General features: G+C 42.9%; 2 protein-coding genes across 6 annotated transcripts in view; both read right to left on the bottom strand.

The window, feature by feature from the left end:
- Window positions 1-23,414, bottom strand: part of LOC110531647 (butyrophilin subfamily 2 member A1) — a 96,050-nt gene that overhangs the window by 14,858 nt on the left and 57,778 nt on the right. The gene's annotated exons all lie outside the window — the stretch shown is intronic.
- The window catches only part of LOC149972632 (butyrophilin subfamily 2 member A1-like), a 48,891-nt gene that overhangs the window by 15,755 nt on the left and 9,722 nt on the right, over window positions 1-23,414 (bottom strand). For 2 of the 5 annotated variants that reach the window (XM_090217657.1, XM_090217658.1), the window contains exons 5-15: window positions 22,051-22,167; window positions 20,289-20,312; window positions 17,919-17,939; window positions 17,705-17,725; window positions 17,440-17,469; window positions 17,175-17,195; window positions 13,013-13,033; window positions 12,625-12,645; window positions 12,485-12,505; window positions 8,927-8,956; window positions 8,287-8,308 (exon numbers count right to left, since the gene is read on the bottom strand). In XM_090217657.1, the coding sequence (XP_090073783.1) occupies window positions 8,295-8,308; window positions 8,927-8,956; window positions 12,485-12,505; window positions 12,625-12,645; window positions 13,013-13,033; window positions 17,175-17,195; window positions 17,440-17,469; window positions 17,705-17,725; window positions 17,919-17,939; window positions 20,289-20,312; window positions 22,051-22,167 (341 nt within the window). In that variant the 3' untranslated portion in view covers window positions 8,287-8,294. Of the gene's footprint in view, window positions 1-8,286; window positions 8,309-8,926; window positions 8,957-12,484; window positions 12,506-12,624; window positions 12,646-13,012; window positions 13,034-17,174; window positions 17,196-17,439; window positions 17,470-17,704; window positions 17,726-17,918; window positions 17,940-20,288; window positions 20,313-20,686; window positions 20,743-22,050; window positions 22,168-23,414 lie in introns of those variants that run through there. The other 3 variants (XM_090217659.1, XM_090217660.1, XM_090217656.1) reach the window with 2 other exon arrangements.

Raw genomic sequence — 23,414 nt, 5'->3', positions numbered from 1 at the left:
ACAGTGCCTTGCGAAAGTATTCGGCCCCCTTGAACTTTGCGACCTTTTGCCACATTTCAGGCTTCAAACATAAAGATATAAAACTGTATTTTTTTGTGAAGAATCAACAACAAGTGGGACACAATCATGAAGTAGAACGACATTTATTGGATATTTCAAACTTTTTTAACAAATCAAAAACTGAAAAATTGGGCGTGCAAAATTATTCAGCCCCTTTACTTTCAGTGCAGCAAACTCTCTCCAGAAGTTCAGTGAGGATCTCTGAATGACCCAATGTTGACCTAAATGACTAATGATGATAAATACAATCCACCTGTGTGTAATCAAGTCTCCGTATAAATGCACCTGCACTGTGATAGTCTCAGAGGTCCGTTAAAAGCGCAGAGAGCATCATGAAGAACAAGGAACACACCAGGCAGGTCCGAGATACTGTTGTGAAGAAGTTTAAAGCCGGATTTGGATACAAAAGATTTCCCAAGCTTTAAACATCCCAAGGAGCACTGTGCAAGCGATAATATTGAAATGGAAGGAGTATCAGACCACTGCAAATCTACCAAGACCTGGCCGTCCCTCTAAACTTTCAGCTCATACAAGGAGAAGACTGATCAGAGATGCAGCCAAGAGGCCCATGATCACTCTGGATGAACTGCAGAGATCTACAGCTGAGGTGGGAGACTCTGTCCATAGGACAACAATCAGTCATATATTGCACAAATCTGGCCTTTATGGAAGAGTGGCAAGAAGAAAGCCATTTCTTAAAGATATCCATAAAAAGTGTCGTTTAAAGTTTGCCACAAGCCACCTGGGAGACACACCAAACATGTGGAAGAAGGTGCTCTGGTCAGATGAAACCAAAATTGAACTTTTTGGCAACAATGCAAAACGTTATGTTTGGCGTAAAAGCAACACAGCTGAACACACCATCCCCACTGTCAAACATGGTGGTGGCAGCATCATGGTTTGGGCCTGCTTTTCTTCAGCAGGGACAGGGAAGATGGTTAAAATTGATGGGAAGATGGATGGAGCCAAATACAGGACCATTCTGGAAGAAAACCTGATGGAGTCTGCAAAAGACCTGAGACTGGGACGGAGATTTGTCTTCCAACAAGACAATGATCCAAAACATAAAGCAAAATCTACAATGGAATGGTTCAAAAATAAACATATCCAGGTGTTAGAATGGCCAAGTCAAAGTCCAGACCTGAATCCAATCGAGAATCTGTGGAAAGAACTGAAAACTGCTGTTCACAAATGCTCTCCATCCAACCTCACTGAGCTCGAGCTGTTTTGCAAGGAGGAATGGGAAAACATTTCAGAGACATACCCCAAGCGACTTACAGCTGTAATCGCAGCAAAAGGTGGCGCTACAAAGAATTAACTTAAGGGGGCTGAATAATTTTACACGCCCAATTTTTCAGTTTTTGATTTGTTAAAAGAGTTTGAAATATCCAATAAATGTCATTCCACTTCATGATTGTGTCCCACTTGTTGTTGATTCTTCACAAAAAAAATACAGTTTTATATCTTTATGTTTGAAGCCTGAAATGTGGCAAAAGGTCGCAAAGTTCAAGGGGGCCGAATACTTTCGCAAGGCACTGTATATATATATATATATATATATATATATGTTATGGTGAGTGAATGAGGACCCAAAAGCGAACTAACTTAAACAGAGCTTCTTTAATAACCAAACATAGGTAGGCTCAGATAGACCGGCAGATTCCGACAGGACAGGACAAGGTTACAGCAAACATGACGATAGTCTGGCTCAGGCATGAAACACAACAAACAAGAATCCGACAAGGACAGGAACAGAAACAGAGAGAGATATAGGGACCTAATCAGAGGGAAAAAGGGAACAGGTGGGAAACGGGGTGAATGGGTAGTCAGAGGAGACAAGGAACAGCTGGGGGAAAGCGGGGGAGAAAAGGTAACCTAACAACGACCAGCAGAGGGAGACAGGGTGAAGGGAAAGGACAGAGACAAGACACAACATGACAGTACATGACAGTACCCCCCCACTCACCGAGCGCCTCCTGGCGCACTCGAGGAGGAAACCTGGCGGCAACGGAGGAAATCCTCGATCAGCGCACGGTCCAGCACGTCCCGAGAGGGAACCCAACTCCTCTCCTCAGGACCGTACCCCTCCCAATCTACGAGGTACTGGTGACCACGGCCCCGAGGACGCATGTCCAAAATTCTACGGACCCTGTAGATGGGTGCGCCCTCGACAAGGATGGGGGGGGGGGGGGAAGACGAGCGGGGGCGCGAAGGACGGGCTTGATGCAGGAGACATGGAAGACTGGGTGGACGCGACGAAGGTATCGCGGAAGAAGAAGTCGAACTGCGACAGGATTAATGACCCGAGAAATACGGAACGGACCAATGAACCGCGGGGTCAACTTGCGAGAAGCCGTCTTAAGGGGAAGGTTCTGAGTGGAGAGCCAAACTCTCTGACCGCGACAATATCTAGGACTCTTAGTTCTACGCTTATTAGCAGCCCTCACAGTCTGCGTCCTATAACGGCAAAGTGCAGACCTGACCCTCTTCCAGGTGCGCTCGCAACGTTGGACAAAAGCCTGAGCGGAGGGGACGCTGGACTCGGCGAACTGAGATGAGAACAGCGGAGGCTGGTACCCGAGGCTACTCTGAAAAGGAGATAGCCCGGTCGCAGACGAAGGAAGCGAGTTGTGGGCGTATTCTGCCCAGGGGAGCTGTTCTGACCAAGACGCAGGGTTACGAAAAGAAAGACTGCGTAAGATGCGACCAATAGTCTGATTGGCCCGTTCTGCTTGACCGTTAGACTGGGGGTGAAAGCCGGAAGAGAGACTGACGGAAGCCCCAATCAAACGGCAAAACTCCCTCCAAAATTGAGACGTGAATTGCGGACCTCTGTCCGAAACGACGTCTGACGGAAGGCCATGAATTCTGAAAACATTCTCGATGATGATTTGTGCCGTCTCTTTAGCAGAAGGAAGCTTAGCAAGGGGAATGAAATGAGCCGCCTTAGAGAACCTATCGACAACCGTAAGAATAACAGTCTTCCCCGCTGACGAAGGCAGTCCGGTGACAAAATCTAAGGCGATGTGAGACCACGGTCGAGAGGGAATAGGAAGCGGCCTGAGACGGCCGGCAGGAGGAGAGTTACCGGACTTAGTCTGCGCGCAGACCGAACAAGCAGCCACGAAACGACGCGTGTCATGCTCCCGGGTGGGCCACCAAAAACGCTGGCGAATGGAAGCAAGCGTACCCCGAACGCCAGGGTGGCCGGCTAACTTGGCAGAGTGAGCCCACTGAAGAACGGACAGACGAGTAGGAACGGGAACGAAAAGAAGGTTCCTAGGACAAGCGCGCGGCGACGGAGTGTGAGTGAACGCTTGTTTTACCTGCCTCTCAATTCCCCAGACAGTCAACCCGACAACACGCCCCTCAGGGAGAATCCCCTCGGGGTCAGTGGAGGCTACTGAAGAACTGAAGAGACGAGACAAAGCATCAGGCTTGGTGTTCTTAGAGCCCGGACGATAAGAAATCACGAACTCGAAACGAGCGAAAAACAGCGCCCAACGCGCCTGACGCGCATTAAGTCGTTTGGCAGAACGGATGTACTCAAGGTTCCTATGGTCAGTCCAAACGACAAAAGGAACGGTCGCCCCCTCCAACCACTGTCGCCATTCGCCTAGGGCTAACCGGATGGCGAGCAGTTCGCGGTTACCCACATCATAGTTACGTTCCGAAGGCGACAGGCAATGAGAAAAATACGCGCATGGGTGGACCTTGTCGTCAGAGAGGGAGCGCTGAGAAAGGATGGCTCCCACGCCCACCTCTGACGCGTCAACCTCGACAACGAACTGTCTAGAGACGTCAGGTGTAACAAGGATAGGAGCGGATGTAAAACGATTCTTGAGGAGATCAAAAGCTCCCTGGGCGGAAACGGACCACTTAAAGCACGTCTTGACAGAAGTAAGGGCTGTGAGAGGAGCTGCCACCTGACCGAAATTACGGATGAAACGACGATAGAAGTTCGCGAAGCCGAGAAAGCGCTGCAGCTCGACGCGTGACTTAGGGACGGGCCAATCAATGACAGCTTGGACCTTAGCGGGATCCATCTTAATGCCTTCAGCGGAAATAACAGAACCGAGAAATGTGACGGAGGAGGCATGAAAAGTGCACTTCTCAGCCTTCACAAAAAGACAATTCTCTAAAAGGCGCTGGAGGACACGTCGAACGTGCTGAACATGAATCTGGAGTGACGGTGAAAAAATCAGGATATCGTCAAGGTAAACGAAAACAAAGATGTTCAGCATGTCTCTCAGGACATCATTGACTAATGCCTGAAAGACAGCTGGAGCGTTAGCGAGGCCGAAAGGAAGAACCCGGTATTCAAAGTGCCCTAACGGAGTGTTAAACGCCGTCTTCCACTCGTCCCCCTCCCTGATGCGCACGAGATGGTAAGCGTTACGAAGGTCCAACTTAGTGAAAAACCTGGCTCCCTGCAGGATCTCGAAGGCTGAAGACATAAGAGGAAGCGGATAACGATTCTTCACTGTTATGTCATTCAGCCCTCGATAATCTATGCAGGGGCGCAGAGACCCGTCCTTCTTCTTGACAAAAAAAAACCCCGCTCCGGCGGGAGAGGAGGAGGGGACTATGGTACCGGCGTCAAGAGCTACAGACAAATAATCTTCGAGAGCCTTACGTTCGGGAGCCGACAGAGAGTATAGTCTACCCCGGGGGGGGGGTGGTTCCCGGAAGGAGATCAATACTACAATCATACGACCGGTGTGGAGGAAGAGAGGTGGCCCTGGACCGACTGAACACCGTGCGCAGATCGTGATATTCCTCCGGCACCCCTGTCAAATCACCAGGCTCCTCCTGTGAAGAAGAGACAGAGGAAACAGGAGGGATAGCAGACATTAAACATTTCACATGACAAGAGACGTTCCAGGAGAGGATAGAATTACTAGACCAATTAATGGAAGGATTATGACAAACTAGCCAGGGATGGCCCAAAACAACAGGTGTAAAAGGTGAACGAAAAATTTAAAAAGAAATGGTTTCACTATGATTACCAGAAACAGTGAGGGTTAAAGGTAGCGTCTCACGCTGAATCCTGGGGAGAGGACTACCATCCAGGGCGAACAAGGCCGTGGGCTCCTTTAACTGTCTGAGAGGAATGTCATGTTCCCGAGCCCAGGTCTCGTCCATAAAACAGCCCTCCGCCCCAGAGTCTATTAAGGCACTGCAGGAAGCTGACGAACCGGTCCAGCGTAGATGGACCGACAAGGTAGTGCAGGATCTTGAAGGAGAGACAGGAGTAGTAGCGCTCACCAGTAGCCCTCCGCTTACTGACGAGCTCTGGCCTTTTACTGGACATGAAGTGACAAAATGACCAGCGGAACCGCAATAGAGACAGAGGCGGTTGGTGATTCTCCGTTCCCTCTCCTTAGTCGAGATGCGGATACCTCCCAGCTGCATGGGCTCAGCACCCGAGCCGGCAGAGGAAGATGGTAGTGATGCGGAGAGGGAGGCGACGGAGAGCGCGAGCTCCTTTCCACGAGCTCGGTGACGAAGATCAACCCGTCGCTCAATGCGAATAGCGAGTTCAATCAAGGAATCCACGCTGGAAGGAACCTCCCGGGAGAGAATCTCATCCTTTACCTCTGCGTGGAAACCCTCCAGAAGACGAGCGAGCAAGGCCGGCTCGTTCCAGCCACTGGAGACAGCAAGAGTGCGAAACTCAATAGAGTAGTCTGTTATGGATCGATTGCCTTGACATAGGGAAGACAGGGCCCTGGAAGCCTCCTCCCCAAAAACAGATCGATCAAAAACCCGTATCATCTCCTCCTTAAAGTCCTGATACTGGTTAGTACACTCAGCCCTTGCCTCCCAGATTGCCGTGCCCCACTCACGAGCCCGTCCAATAAGGAGAGATATGACGTAGGCGACACGAGCAGTGCTCCTGGAGTAAGTGTTGGGCTGGAGAGAAAACACAATATCACACTGGGTGAGGAACGAGCGGCATTCAGTGGGCTCCCCAGAGTAACACGGCGGGTTATTGATTCTGGGCTCCGGAGATTCGAAAGCCCTGGAAGTGGCCGGTGGATCGAGGCGGAGATGGTGAACCTGTTCTGTGAGGTTGGAGACTTGGGTGGCCAGGGTCTCAACGGCATGTCGAGCAGCAGACACTTCCTGCTCGTGTCTGCCTAGCATTGCTCCCTGGATCCCGACGGCTGAGTGGAGAGGATCCGAAGTCGCTGGGTCCATTCTTGGTCGGATTCTTCTGTTATGGTGAGTGAATGAGGACCCAAAAGCGAACTAACTTAAACAGAGCTTCTTTAATAACCAAACATAGGTAGGCTCAGATAGACCGGCAGATTCCGACAGGACAGGACAAGGTTACAGCAAACATGACGATAGTCTGGCTCAGGCATGAAACACAACAAACAAGAATCCGACAAGGACAGGAACAGAAACAGAGAGAGATATAGGGACCTAATCAGAGGGAAAAAGGGAACAGGTGGGAAACGGGGTGAATGGGTAGTCAGAGGAGACAAGGAACAGCTGGGGGAAAGCGGGGGAGAAAAGGTAACCTAACAACGACCAGCAGAGGGAGACAGGGTGAAGGGAAAGGACAGAGACAAGACACAACATGACAGTACATGACAATATATATATATATATATATATATATATATATATATAATTCCTACAAACAATAACTGTAACTGTTGAACCGTTCAAGCTAGATCCACAAAACCAACGTTCACATGTTCAGGCTATCCTAAGTTCAAATTCTTAAACTTTTATAAAGTAATAACTTATAAATGTGCATAAATTAGCTACATATACCCGCCTATCCTATATAATGTTGCATAGATTTCCATAAAACAACCCACCAACAGTAACTCTTGAACCATTCAAGCAAGAGAAACTAAAACCAATGTTCACATGTTCGGGCTATGCTAACTTCAAATTAACCAATCACTCCACATGACCATACATCAGCATAAAATAACCCACCAACAGAACCGTTCAAGCTAGATATAGCAAACCAAATTTAATCTTCTCAGGCTATTCTAACTTTCATCTACCCACTTTTTCAACTATAATCAGTCTACACAATTACTACTGCAGACACCACTATGAAGTTTTTCATAACCATACATACTTTAAAACTGTTTCGCTTTAAATAGTATAGTGATCCAGGTATCAGTGATCCAGGTGTATCAGAGACTACCTCTCTCTAGTCTAGTGGTCCTCTAGAGCCTCAACACATCCTGTTCTAGAACATCAACATTAATGTGACTGGTCCATCAGTGATCCAGATCCACTATATAAAGCCTTGACGAGTATGTAACCTTTTCCAAGTACCCGAGGTCTGCAGCCTCTGCGTTTAAAAGGACGAACATGTCAACTACAGAACTAAGCCAACCTCAGCGTGAGCTTTGGTTGCGAATGGTATGAACTTTGACCTCTTACTCACTGCAGAGTGATACCTCCTAGCCGTTGGGTTAGCAACAGCAGCTGCAAACGAGGGTTACGAAGGAACAGACAGAGTATCCCGTCTATCACACAACGACGTTACTACAACGTATCCAATTGACCACCAGAGACATTCTTCAAAGGACAAAGGACTCGGTTTGGCAACACGGCCTTCCATCTACCATCAACCTACCGAAGCGCATCTCAGAGTAAATATTTATTGCATTTTCTTATTCCAAATGGGCGGTAATTTAGAATGCATAAGATACTGTATTTACGATAGCACAGCTTCTCCCTTTGTTACTCAGTCTTCCTGCTCTTTCACTCAAACCCAGACCCTTTTCTTTGTGTAACCAGCTGTCAAATCTGTTCTGCCCGCTAGGGACGTTTTCCTTTATGACGTAATTTGTAATCAAGTCATGATTAATGATTTGTATGTGTGATTCTGTGTGATTAGTTAGGTATTTAGTAAATAAATAATTAAACCCAATTTTGTATTTCTGATTCAACTTGTTAGCCAGGGTTGTGAAGATAACCAAGAATGTACAACTTTCAGATGAGACTGAATTAAGATGCCGATTAATATTGACTGCTATTGATGTAAAATATTACAAGGTCTTTAAGAGTTTATTCGGAAGATAACAGCTCTATAAATATTATTTTGTGGTGCCCAACTCTCTAGTTAATTAAATTTACATGATTAGCTCAATCAGGTAATATTAATTACGGAGAAATGATTTTATAGAATAGCATGTCATATCACTTAATCCGGCATAGCCAAAGACACGACAGTACCTTACTTACCCTTCACCTTAACGAGTTCCCTCTAAATATGTAGAGTAGATGGAAGACAGTGAGAACATCATTAACATGAACACTAGAAGATGTAGTCTCTCTCTGGGACTCCTTGTCTCATATCAATGTTCCAACATCAGAAGTAACATCTAGGGCCAATCAGAAGTTGAAACAATAACAAAGTGTGAACCCAGCCACTGTTGTTTTGTTAATAAGCTGAGGGAGGGGCTGGAGAAATAACATCACTCTCAAATTCATAGACAGAGTTATGGATGTAAGGACTGATACTAATACTGTATCATCATTATAGTTTTAAATATGTTTTACACTTACACTTTGTTGACAAACATTAAGGTTATACAAGCTTATATTTTGAGTTCTGATGGGGTACAACAGTTAAACTAAGCTCATTAATCATTTATAAGTGAAATTATTCAAGAATCAATGGGTACATATCATTAATCATTCAAGTCCAAAAACTACTGATTGCTCTTTTGGGACTCCTTCTCATATCAATGTTCCAACATAAAAAGGAACATCTTATATATGCTAAGAATAGCCGTCTTAAAATGGTCTGTAAATTAGAGAAAATGTAACTTTTGTGGTTATAATAATGTTAGCAAAGTAATAATCGGAAGACAGTACTCACCACTCTGGTTACAGAGTCCCTCGGTTTCATCTGTAAACATGCAGAGTAGATGGAAGACAGTGAGAACATCACTAACATGAACACTAGAAAATGTAGTCTCTCTCTGGGACTCCTTGTATCATAACACTGTTCCAACATCAGAAAGAGCATCTTCAATGAGCTCAAAATAACCTTCTTAAAATGTTTTCCTACTTAATAAAGTGGGAATATTAGAGAGAATTCAACACTAGAAGATGTAGTTTATATTTTGGACTTCTTGGTCGTGACTCAATCCAATGTGCAGTATACAGCAGGACACTTCACAGCTGACAAAGCACTTTTTAAAGGCATTTTCCACCGGCCTTCACCGAGATCACATTCATAGTAAACATGTCGAATCAAGCTTAAAATACCTTTAAAAGTCTGTTATAGTGTGCTGTGCTATAATGCACCTTGAAATGAATCCCAGCCCTTGTCTCATACCACTGTTCCAACATCAGATGTAACACCTTTAAATGGCCAATCAGCACCTGAAACAATAAAAAAAGAGTGATCCCTGCCACTGTTTTGGTAAAAAGCTGAGGGAGGGGCTGGAGAGATAATATCACTCAAATTCATAGACAGAACTATGGATGCAAGGACTGACCATTCATGATATCAAAATAATAGTTTTAGAAATGTTTTGACACTATACTGTGTTTGTTTACATTTACTTTGTTTACAAATATTAAGGTAAAAAAAAAGCATTTATAGGTTATATTCTTCAAGAATCAATGGGTACATATTCATTTCTAAGTCCAAAAATGGATATAGCAACTGCTGATTGACGCTTTAATGTGCTCCAAAAAAAACCCATAAAATGTGTTTGAAAATAAGGACATTTGTTTCCGTCTCATTACAAATGTTTATGTTTTGCGTAATGTCGTGGAAATTTCCTGTATTTACCAAATCATGAGAGCAAACCACACACAAGTCAGAGTTATCACAAAGTCCATCTTTAATTATGAGCTCCATCACAACCCTGTGACTCTCAGATCAATTCAGTGTCTATAAATGAATTCTCTGAGAGTCCCTTACACATTGCAACTGAGATCCTTTATAGCAAAGACACATATAGCCAGACAGCATTGGCCATAATTTATCGTTCAGCTTTGTCTCCAAAACTATGTTCTTTTCTCGCTCTCAGAACCATAAACCAAATCCTCATATCAACAGGCATATATCAAATACACCCGTCCTTGACAAGATCACAGAGACACATTGAGTAGCACACAGACATTGTGGAGCCAAGAGCTACACGCTGCTTGACCTCTCCCCTCTCTGCGACCCAAGTAACTTAGTCTTGACAGAGAACAGATGACTGCAAACCCGGCCACAGTATTATACAAAAATAAACATTCTGATGAGAAGTAACTTACAAACATATGATGAATATAAAACATCTATGTTACCGACTAATTCTGATTATTCCCCAACAGTAATTAGAATCAGGAAATATTGCCTTATAAAATATAAGGATGAATATTGCATTATGGAGATTGGTTGACGAAATCATGTTTTTGGTTTTCTATTATGGTATCATGGGTATTTGAAAACAAAATGGAGCCTCACCTGGACACACACCCTTTTGGACACACCCCCTTTTCCCCATGTTCCCCTTTCCTATACCTATTTATAGTTTTGGCAGCTAGGTCTCAGGTATGGTGTTACCACACATTATGAGTGAGCTAGGTCTCAGGTATGGAGTTACCATAAATTATGGGTCAACTAAGACTCAGGTATGGAGTTACCACACATTATGGGTGAGCAAGGACTCAGGTATGGAGTTACCATAAATTATGGGTCAACTAAGACTCAGGTATGGAGTTACCACACATTATGGGTGAGCAAGGACTCAGGTATGGAGTTACCATACATTATGGGTCAGCTAGGACTCAGGTATGGAGTTACCATAAATTATGGGCAAACTAAGGACAGGTATGGAGTTACCACACATTATGGGTCAGCTAGGACTCAGGTATGGAGTTACCACACATTATGGGTCAGCTAGGACTCAGGTATGGAGTTACCATACATTATGGGTCAGCTGGGACTCAGGTATGGAGTTATCATCATTTTTATTTGTATCACTTGTACATGAAGTAAGAAAGCTGCTACTATATACCCTTTTGTTTTATGTTTAAATCCGATCATCTTTGGTTTGATCATGGAAAGACTCTGTAGCCTATGAAATTACCTGTGTTTTGGAAACGTGGAGCCTTAGTGTAAAAACAAATGTATTTTACAGATTATCGGAGCTTTGGGTTCCCTGTTTTGTGGTTGGAAGTGTGTCTGACGTCGGCATCACATACCTGTGGCCTCAAGGTAAGTTTTGAATTGGATTACATATTGCCTATATAAACTGGTTCACATAAACCTTTCAAAGTGATGATCTGGGACTCCTTGATATTATGTGCTTTCTACCACTTCTTAATTTAATTTAATAATTGTGACTGGTCCATCAGTGATCCAGGTGTATCAGAAACTACCCACTGGGCACATTACATAATTTCAACGTGGATATAACTGAGTAATATTTGGTTGAGACGTTGACCAATGAGATTACAACCGACAGTATATTCACCCACTCAAAAAGACAGCCAGAAGTTAGTTGAATTAGTAGCTATGTTTTCAACCATCTAAAAGCACATCCAATCTCCATTGGAAAAACAATGTTTTATTTTTGATTTTGTTGTTGTAAAAATGTCAACACCTGGGCTTTCAACTAATTTAAAGCACAGCAAAGTACAAATAGGAACACAATGTCAGATTGTCAGAATGTGTCACGCTCTGACCTTAGATATCTCTGTTTTCTTTATATTTTGGTTAGGTCAGGGTGTGACGAAGGTGGGTATGTTAGTTTTTGTATTGTCTAGGGTTTTTGTATGTCTAGGGGTTTTGTAGGTCTAGGTCATTTGTATGTCTATGTTGGCCTGATATGGTTCCCAATCAGAGGCAGCTGTTTATCGTTGTCTCTGATTGGGGATCATATTTAGGTAGCCATTTCCCCTTTTGTGTTCGTGTGTTCTATGTTTTGTTGCCTGTCTGCACTATTCATATTAGCTTCACGGTTCGTTTTGTTGTCTTGTTAGTTTGTTCAGTGTTGATTCTTTTAATAAATATAGAATGTCATAATACAACGCTGCGCCTTGGTCCGATTCATATAACGAAAGTGACACAATGTTTTTTATTTTACCCCTTTTTCATGGTATCCAATTGTTGTAGTAGCTAACACTCCCTAACCCGGATGACGCTAGGCCAATTGTGCATCGCCCCACGGACCTCCCGGTCGCGGCCAGTTATGACAGAGCCTGGGCGCGAACCCAGGGACTCCGATGGCACAGCTGGCGCTGCAGTACAGCGCCCTTAACCACTGCGCCACCCGGGAGGCCCAACACAATGTTTTTTTAACCAACAGATTAATGTTAATATCCCTGTCTCAATCTAATGGCAGAATCAAATGACATGGATTACAGTTGAAATATCAATAAACATAAAATGTTTGACCTAATTAAGTGATGATCTGAAGACACTACTTACCCCTCTCCTTCATGAGGACATCTGTATACATGTAGAGTAGATGGAAGACAGTGAGAACATCATTAACACTAGAAAATGGAATCTCTCTCTGGGACTCCTTGTCTCATTTCAATGTTACAACATCAGAAGACACTACTTACCTAGCATCTTAGTGAGGTCATCTGTAAACATGTAGAGTAGATGGAAGACAGTGAGAACATCATTAACATGAACACTAGAAGATGTAGTCTCTCTCTGGGACTCCTTGGTCGGGATTCATGTGCAGTATACCACACAGGTCCTTCACAGATGACAATTCACTATTTAAAAGCCTTTTTCCACCAACACTGCACATGTCGACTCAAGTGTAAAATACTTTTAAAGGTCTGTTATAGTGTGCTGTGTTATAATGCGCCCTGCAGTGAATCCCGGACCTTGTCTCATATCACTGTTACAACATCAAAAGGAACATCTAATGTTCTCAGAGAAAACATAAATAAAATGGTTGACATAATTCCAGCAAAGTGATGATCTGAAGACACTACTTACCTAACTTATCCTTGTGTTCATCTGTAAACATGTAGAGTAGATGGAAGACAGTGAGAACATCATTAACATGAACACTAGAAGATGTAGTCTCTCTCTGGGACTCCTTGTCTCATATCACTTCTCTAACATCACAAATCTAAATTGAGTTCCACCACCTAAATGAGTCCAGCGTACCTCTGAGACAACTTCTCCAATAAAGATATTCTACCCTACCACCACTTCTTAATTTCATTAAACAAATGGGACAGGTCCATCAGTGATCCTGGTGTATCAGAAACGAACCACTGGGCACACTATGCAGTTTTTTGTTTTTTTTTACGTGTTATTTCTTACATTGGTACCCCAGGTCATCTTAGGTTTCATTACATACAGTCGGGAAGAACTACTGAACATAAGAGCAGCGTCAACTCACCATCAGTACGACCAAGAATATGACTTTCGCGAAGCGGATCCTGTGTTCTGCCTTTCACCCAGGACAACGGAATGGATCCCAGCCGCCGACCCAAAAAAACGACTTCATAAAAGGGGGAAACGGAGTGGTCTTCTGGTCAGACTCCGGAGACAGGCACATCGTGCACCACTCCCTAGCATTCTTCTCGCCAATGTCCAGTCTCTTGACAACAAGGTTGATGAAATCCGAGCAAGGGTAGCATTCCAGAGGGACATCAGAGACTGTAACGTTCTTTGCTTCACGGAAACATGGCTCACTGGAGAGACACTATCGGAATCAGTGCAGCCAGCTGGTTTCTCCACGCATCGCGCAGACAGAAACAAACATCTTTCTGGTAAGAAGAGGGGCGGGGGCGTATGCTTCATGGTTAACGTGACGTGGTGTGATCATAACAACATACAGGTACTCAAGTCCTACTGTTCACCTGATTTAGAATTCCTCACAATCAAATGTCGACCGCATTATCTACCAAGGGAATTCTCTTCGATTATAATCACAGCCGTATATATTCCCCCCCGAGCAGACACATCGATGGCTCTGAATGACCTTTATTTGACTCTTTGCTAACTGGAATCCATTTATCCGGAGGCTGCATTCATTGTAGCTGGGGATTTTAACAAGGCTAATCTGAAAACAAGACTCCCTAAATTTTATCAGCATATCGATTGCGCAACCAGGGCTGTAAAAACCTTGGATCACTGCTACTCTAACTTCTGTGACGCATATAAGGCCCTGCCCCGCCCTCCTTTCGGAAAAGCTGACCACGACTCCATTTTGTTGATCCCTGCCTACAGACAGAAACTAAAACAAGAAGCTCCCGCGCTGAGGTATGTTCAACGCTGGTCCGACCAATCTGATTCCACACTCCAAGATTGCTTCCATCACGTGGACTGGGATATGTTTCGTATTGCGTCAGACAACAACATTGACGAATACGCTGATTCGGTGAGCGAGTTCATTAGAACGTGCGTTGAAGATGTCGTTCCCATAGCAACGATTAAAACATTCCCAAACCAGAAACCGTGGATTGATGGCAGCATTCGTGTGAAAATGAAAGCCCGAACCACTGCTTTTAATCAGGGCAAGGTGACCGGAAACATGACCGAATACAAACAGTGTAACTCTTCCCTCCGCAAGGCAATCAAACAAGCTAAGCGTCAGTATAGAGACAAAGTAGAATCTCAATTCAACGGCTCAGACACGAGGTATGTGGCAGGGTCTACAGTCAATCACGGATTACAAAAAGAAAACCAGCCCAGTCACGGACCAGGATGTCTTGCTCCCAGGCAGACTAAATAACTTTTTTGCCCGCTTTGAGGACAATACAGTGCCACTGACACGGCCCGCAACTAAAACATGCGGACTATCCTTCACTGCAGCCGACGTCGTGCGGAAAACATTTAAACGTGTCAACCCTCGCAAGGCTGCAGGCCCAGACGGCATCCCCAGCCGCGCCCTCAGAGCATGCGCAGACCAGCTGGCTGGTGTGTTTACAGACATATTCAATCAATCCCTATCCCAGTCTGTTGTTCCCACATGCTTCAAGAGGGCCACCATTGTTCCTGTTCCCAAGAAAGCTAAGGTAACTGAGCTAAACGACTACCGCCCCGTAGCACTCACTTCCGTCATCATGAAGTGCTTTGAGAGACTAGTCAAGGACCATATCACCTCCACCCTACCTGACACCCTAGACCCACTCCAATTTGCTTACCGCCCAAATAGGTCCACAGACGATGCAATCTCAACCACACTGCCCTAACCCATCTGGACAAGAGGGATACTATGTGAGAATGCTGTTCATCGACTACAGCTCGGCATTTAACACCATAGTGCCCTCCAAGCTCGTCATCAAGCTCGAGACCCTGGGTCTCGACCCCGCCCTGTGCAACTGGGTACTGGACTTCCTGACGGGCCGCCCCCAGGTGGTGAGGGTAGGCAACAACATTGCTCCCGCTGATCCTCAACACTGGGGCCCCACAAGGGTGCGTTCTGAGCCCTCTCCTGTACTCCCTGTTCACCCACGACTGCGTGGCCACGCACGCCTCCAACTCAATCATCAAGTTTGCGGACGACACAACAGTGGTAGGCTTGATTACCAACAATGATGAGACGGCCTACAGGGAGGAGGTGAGGGCCCTCGGAGTGTGGTGTCAGGAAAATAACCTCACACTCAACGTCAACAAAACTAAGGAGATGATTGTGGACTTCAGGAAACAGCAGAGGGAACACCCCCCTATCCACATTGATGGAACAGTAGTGGAGAGGGTAGTAAGTTTTAAGTTCCTCGGCGTACACATCACAGACAAACTGAATTGGTCCACCTACACAGACAGCATCATGAAGAAGACGCAGCAGCGCCTCTTCAACCTCAGGAGGCTGAAGAAATTTGGCTTGTCACCTAAAGCACTCACAAACTTCTACAGATGCACAATCGAGAGCATCCTGGCGGGCTGTATCACCGCCTGGTACGGCAACTGCTCCGCCCACAACCGTAAGGCTCTCCAGAGGGTAGTGAGGTCTGCACAACGCATCACCGGGGGCAAACTACCTGCCCTCCAGGAAACCTACACCACCCGATGTCACAGGAAGGCCATAAAGATCATCAAGGACAACAACCACCCGAGCCACTGCCTGTTCACCCCGCTATCATCCAGAAGGCGAGGTCAGTACAGGTGCATCAAAGCTGGGACCGAGAGACTGAAAAACAGCTTCTATCTCAAGGCCATCAGACTGTTAAACATCCACCACTAACATTGAGTGGCTGCTGCCAACACACTGACTCGACTCCAGCCACTTTAATAATGGGAATTGATGGGAAATGATGTAAAATATATCACTAGACACTTTAAACAATGCTACCTAATATAATATTACATACCCTACATTATTCATCTCATATGTATATGTATATACTGTACTCTATATCATCGACTGCATCTTTATGTAATACATGTATCACTATCCACTTTAAACTATGCCACTTTGTTTATATACTCATCTCATATGTATATACTGCACTCAATACCATCTACTGTATCTTGCCTATGCCGCTCTGTACCATCACTCATTCATATATCTTTATGTACATATTATTTATCCCCTTACACTTGTGTCTATAAGGTAGTAGTTTTGGAATTGTTAGCTAGATTACTTGTTGGTTATTACTGCATTGTCGGAACTAGAAGCACAAGCATTTCGCTATACTCGCATTAACATCTGCTAACCATGTGTATGTGACAAATAAAATTTGATTTGATTTGATTTGACTACGTCATTTCAACGTGGATAATTGGGTAATATTTGGTTGAGAAGTTGATCAGTGAGATTACAACCTACAGTATATTCACCCACTCAAAAAGACAAAAAGTTAGTTGAATTTCCAATGTGTTTTCCCTGTCCTTTCAACCATCTAAATGCACAACCAAAATCCAGTGGAAAAACAATGTTTGATTTTTGGTTTTGTCGTCACCCATCTAATATCTATACCTGCGCTTTCAACTAATTTAAAGCCCAGCAAAGTTCAAATGAGAATACAATGTCAGATATGTTGTTTATTTATATATAATTATAACAGATTCATGTTCAATATCCCTGTGCTTCATCTAACAGCAGAACCAAATGACATGGATGTCAGTTGAGATTATATAAATAAAATAAGCATAATTGTTTGACATAATTCCAGCAAAGTGATGATCTGAAGACACTACTTACCTAGCTTATTTTTGATGTCATCTGTAAACATGTAGAGTAGATGGAAGACAGTGAGAACATCATTAACATGAACACTAGAAGATGTAGTCTCTCTCTGGGACTCCTTGTCTCATATCAATGTTCCAACATCAGAAGGAACATCTTACATATGCTAAGAATAGCCTTCTTAAAATGTTTTCTTACTTAAAGTCTGTAAATTAGAGAACATTTAACTTTTGTGGTTTACATATTGTTCGCAAAGAAATAATCTGAAGACAGTACTTACCATTCTGCTCCCAGAGTTTCTTGAGGTTAACTGTAAACATGTAGAGTAGATGGAAGACAGTGAGAACATCATTAACATGAACACTAGAAGATGTAGTCTATTTCTGGGACTCCTTGTCTCATATCAATGTTCCAACATCAGATAAAAGTCAGGGAACATTAATATAAACAACATGAAGTGTTCTACTTCACTAGAAGGTACATATATAGAAGAGACATTGGTTTACATAATGTTAGCAATGTGGTGATTTAAAGACACGACTTACCCTTCTCCTTCCTGAGGACATCTGTAAACATGTAGAGTAGATGGAAGACAGTGAGAACATCATTAACATGAACACTAGAAGATGTAGTCTCTCTCTGGGACTCCTTGTCTCATAACAATATTCCAACATCAGATAAAAGTCAGGGAACATTTCTATAGAAGAGACATTGGTTTATATATTGTTAGCAAAGTGATGATCTGAAGACACTACTTACCTAGCATCCTACTGAGGTTAACTGTAAATATGTAGAGTAGATGGAAGACAGTGAGAACATCATTAACATGAACACTAGAAGATGTAGTCTCTCTCTGGGACTCCTTGTCTCATACCACTGTTCCAACATCAGAAGGAACAACTAGGGCCAATCAGAAGTTGAAACAATAACAAAGTGTGATCCCAGCCACTGTTGTTTTGGTAAAAAGCTGAGGGAGGGGCTGGAGAAATAATATCACTCTCAAATTCATAGACAGAACTATGAATGCAAGGACTGACCATCCGTGATACTGTATCAACATTATAGTTATACATGTGTTTTGAGGCCTATAGTGTTTGCTTACACATTGTTTACAAACATTAAGGTAAAACAAGGTTATATTTTGAGTTCTGATGGGGTATGAATGTTAAACTAAGCTCTTTAATCACTTATATGATATATTCTTCAAGAATTAATGGGTACATACAGTGGGGCAAAAAAAGTATTTAGTCAGCCACCAGTTGTGCAAGTTCTCCCACTTAAAAAGATGAGAGAGGCCTGTAATTTTCATCATAGGTACACTTCAGCTATGACAGACAAAATGAGAAAAAAAATCCAGAAAATCACATTGTAGGATTTTTAATTAATTTATTTGCAAATTATGGTGGAAAATAAGTATTTGGTCACCTACAAACAAGCAAGATTTCTGGCTCTCACAGACCTGTAATTTCTTCTTTAAGAGGCTCCTCTGTCCTCCACTCGTTACCTGTATTAATGGCACCTGTTTGAACTTGTTATCAGTATAAAACACCTGTCCACAACCTCAAACAGTCACACTCCAAACTCCCCTATGGCCAAAACCAAAGAGCTGTCAAAGGACACCAGAAACAAAATTGTAGACCTGCACCAGGCTGGGAAGACGGAATCTGCAATAGGTAAGCAGCTTGGTTTGAAGAAATCAACTGTGGGAGCAGTTATTAGGAAATGGAAGACATACAAGACCACTGATAATCTCCCTCGATCTGGGGCTCCACGCAAGATCTCACCCCGTGGGGTCAAAATGATCACAAGAACGGTGAGCAAAAATCACAGAACCACACGGGTGGACCTAGTGAATGACCTGCAGAGAGCTGGGACCAAAGTAACAAAGCCTACCTTCAGTAACACACTACGCCGCCAGGGACTCAAATCCTGCAGTGCCAGACGTGTCCCAATGCTTAAGCCAGTACATGTCCAGGCCCGTCTGAAGTTTGCTAGAGAGCATTTGGATGATCCAGAAGAAGATTGGGAGAATGTCATATGGTCAGATGAAACCAAAATATAACTTTTTGGTAAAAACTGAACTCGTCGTGTTTGGAGGACAAAGAATGCTGAGTTGCATCCAAAGAACACCATACCTCCTGTGAAGCATGGAGGTGGAAACATCATGCAACTGTTCAGGGAAGTCAGGAACCAATACACACAGTCAGTCAGGAAAGCAAAGGCCAGCTTTTTCAAGCAGAAATTTGCATCCTGTAGCTCTAACTCAAAAAGGTTCTGGGACACTGTAAAGTCCATGGAGAACAACGGCACCTCCTCCCAGCTGCCAAACTTCACTGAAGCTAGGTAACACGATAACTTCAACAAGCATTTCTCAACGGCTGGTCATGCCTTCCTCCTGGCTACTCCTACCTCGGCCAACAGCTCCGACCCCCTGGCCATGTATCGTGAGATTTTGAGTGAAAACCTCCTTCCATCAGCAAGGGCATTGAAGATGAAACGTGACTGGGTCTTTCAGCATGACAATGATCCCAAACACAATGAAGGTGTGGCTTCGCAAGAAGCATTTCAAGGTCCTGGAGTGGCCTAGCCAGTCTCCAGATCTCAACCCCATAGAAAATCTTTGGAGGGAGTTGAAATTCCGTGTTGCCCAGCAACATCCCCAAAACATCACTGCTCTAGAGGAGATCTGCATGGAGGAATGGGCAAAAATACCAGCAACAGTGTGTGAAAACCTTGTGAAGACTTACAGAAAACGTTTGACCTCTGTCATTGCCAACAAAGGGTATATGACAAAGTATTGAGATAAACTTTTGTTATTGACCAAATACTTATTTTCCACCATAATTTGCAAAGAAATTCATTAAAAATCCTACAATGTGATTTTCTATATTTTATTTCTCATTTTGTCTGTCATAGTTGAAGTGTACCTATGATACATTACAGGCCTCTCTCATCTTTTTAAGTGGGAGAACTTGCACAATTGGTGTCTGACTAAATACTTTTTTGCCCCACTGTATAGTTAAGTCCAAAAAATGAATGTAGCAACTACCAATTGCCTTTTTGTGCTCATCAACAAACATAAAATGGTTTACATAAATCTAGCGGTGATGATCTGAAGACACGACTTACCATCCTCATTCTCAGTGAGGTCAACTGTAAACATGTAGAGTAGATGGAAGACAGTGAGAACATCATTAACATGAACACTAGAAGATGTAGTCTCTCTCTGGGACTCCTTGTCTCATATCAATGTTCCAACATCAGATAAAAGTCAGGGAACATTAATATAAACAACATGAAGTGTTTTCTACTTCACAAGAAGGTACATCTATAGAAGAGACATTGGTTTACATAATGTTAACAATGTGGTGATCAATGTTCCAACATCAGAAGGAGTATCTTCAATAAAAATCTACTATCCTATCACCACCACCACCTCTTCATTTCATTCAATAAACATGTTAATTAGAATTACAAGGTGTAGTCTGCATAGTGAATCTTTACAGTCGTGTGTATAATCTGAGTTAGGGACAATAAAACCCCTATTTACCCCACTGTAGTTTGAGTTGATCTATTATCACACCTGTAGATTAACATCAGTCATCAGTGTTTACATGTTAATCACCTGCAGGTTAAAATCAGTCATCAGTGTCAACATGTTAATCACCTGTAGATTAAAATCAGTCATCAGTGTTAACATGTTAATCACCTGCAGATTAAAATCAGTCATCAGTGTTAACATGTTAATCACCTGCAGATTAAAATCAGTCATCAGTGTTAACATGTTAATCACCTGCAGGTTAAAATCAGTCATCAGTGTTAACATCTTAATCACCTGTAGATTAAAATCAGTCATCAGTGTTAACATGTTAATCACCTGCAGATTAAAATCAGTCATCAGTGTTAACATGTTAATCACCTGCAGATTAAAATCAGTCATCAGTGTTAATATGTTAATCACCTGCAGATTAAAATCAGTCATCAGTGTTAACATGTTAATCACCTGCAGGTTAAAATCAGTCATCAGTGTTAACATGTTAATCACCTGCAGGTTAAAATCAGTCATCAGTGTCAACATGTTAATCACCTGCAGGTTAAAATCAGTCATCAGTGTCAACATGTTAATCACCTGCAGATTAAAATCAGTCATCAGTGTCAACATGTTAATCACCTGCAGATTAAAATCAGTCATCAGTGTTAACATGTTAATCACGTGCAGATTAAAATCAGTCATCAGTGTCAACATGTTAATCACCTGCAGATTAAAATCAGTCATCAGTGTTAACATGTTAATCACCTGCAGATTAAAATCAGTCATCAGTGTTAACATGTTAATCACCTGCAGATTAAAATCAGTCATCAGTGTCAACATGTTAATCACCTGCAGATTAAAATCAGTCATCAGTGTTAACATGTTAATCACCTGCAGATTAAAATCAGTCATCAGTGTCAACATGTTAATCACCTGCAGGTTAAAATCAGTCATCAGTGTCAACATGTTAATCACCTGTAGATTAACATCAGTCATCAGTGTTAACATGTTAATCACCTGCAGATTAAAATCAGTCATCAGTGTTAACATGTTAATCACCTGCAGGTTAAAATCAGTCATCAGTGTCAACATGTTAATCACCTGCAGATTAAAATCAGTCATCAGTGTCAACATGTTAATCACCTGCAGGTTAAAATCAGTCATCAGTGTCAACATGTTAATCACCTGCAGATTAAAATCAGTCATCAGTGTCAACATGTTAATCACCTGCAGATTAAAATATATATTATCATGTATCCATAGAATACAACCACTGTGAATGTGTTGAGGTTGAAAAAATTGCAGACATTTATTTTTAACAATGAAACATTCATTCATCAACATTCATCTCTCCATTACCTTTCTTACTGTTTATCCAGAAGATAGCCAGAGATAACCCAATCACAGTGAAGGCTCCCACACAGCATAACACAATGAAGGCCATTCTCCATGGGCTAGTGTGATGAAACAACTCACCTAAAACACACATCATAAGACATCAACAACAGAGTTTGGTACTAATACTACCACACATCAACAACAGGGTTTGGTACAAATACTACCACACATCAACAACAGGGTTTGGTACTAATACTACCACACATCATTACACATCAATAACAGGGTTTGGTACTAATACTACCACACATCAACAACAGGGTTTGGTACTAATACTACCACACATCAACAACAGGGTTTGGTACTAATACTACCACACATCATTACACATCAACAACAGGGTTTGGTACTAATACTACCACACATCAACGACAGGGTTTGGTACTAATACTACCACACATCAACAACAGGGTTTGGTACTAATACTACCACACATCAACGACAGGGTTTGGTACTAATACTACCACACATCAACAACAGGGTTTGGTACTAATACTACCACACATATTTACACATCAACAACAGGGTTTGGTACTAATACTACCACACATCAACAACAGGGTTTGGTACTAATACTACCACACATCATTACACATCAATAACAGGGTTTGGTACTAATACTACCACACATCAACAACAGGGTTTGGTACTAATACTACCACACATCAACGACAGGGTTTGGTACTAATACTACCACACATCATTACACATCAATAACAGGGTTTGGTACTAATACTACCACACATCAACAACAGGGTTTGGTACTAATACTACCACACATCAACGACAGGGTTTGGTACTAATACTACCACACATCAACAACAGGGTTTGGTACTAATACTACCACACATCATTACACATCAACAACAGGGTTTGGTACTAATACTACCACACATCAACAACAGGGTTTGGTACTAATACTACCACACATCATTACACATCAATAACAGGGTTTGGTACTAATACTACCACACATCAACAACAGGGTTTGGTACTACTACTACCACACATCAACAACAGGGTTTGGTACTAATACTACCACACATCAACAACAGGGTTTGGTACTAATACTACCACACATCAACAACAGGGTTTGGTACTAATACTACCACACATATCAACAACAGGGTTTGGTACTAATACTACCACACATATCAACAACAGGGTTTGGTACTAATACTACCACACATCAACAACAGGGTTTGGTACTAATACTACCACACATCAACAACAGGGTTTGGTACTAATACTACCACACATCAACAACAGGGTTTGGTACTAATACTACCACACATCAACAACAGGGTTTGGTACTAATACTACCA

Source organism: Oncorhynchus mykiss, chromosome 23, assembly GCF_057628025.1.
Source record: "Oncorhynchus mykiss isolate SJ-2025 chromosome 23, ASM5762802v1, whole genome shotgun sequence".
Classification (NCBI taxonomy): Eukaryota; Metazoa; Chordata; class Actinopteri; order Salmoniformes; family Salmonidae; genus Oncorhynchus; species Oncorhynchus mykiss.
The sequence above is the reverse complement of the archived record's forward strand: the minus strand, read 5'-3'. Positions and strand labels throughout refer to the sequence as shown.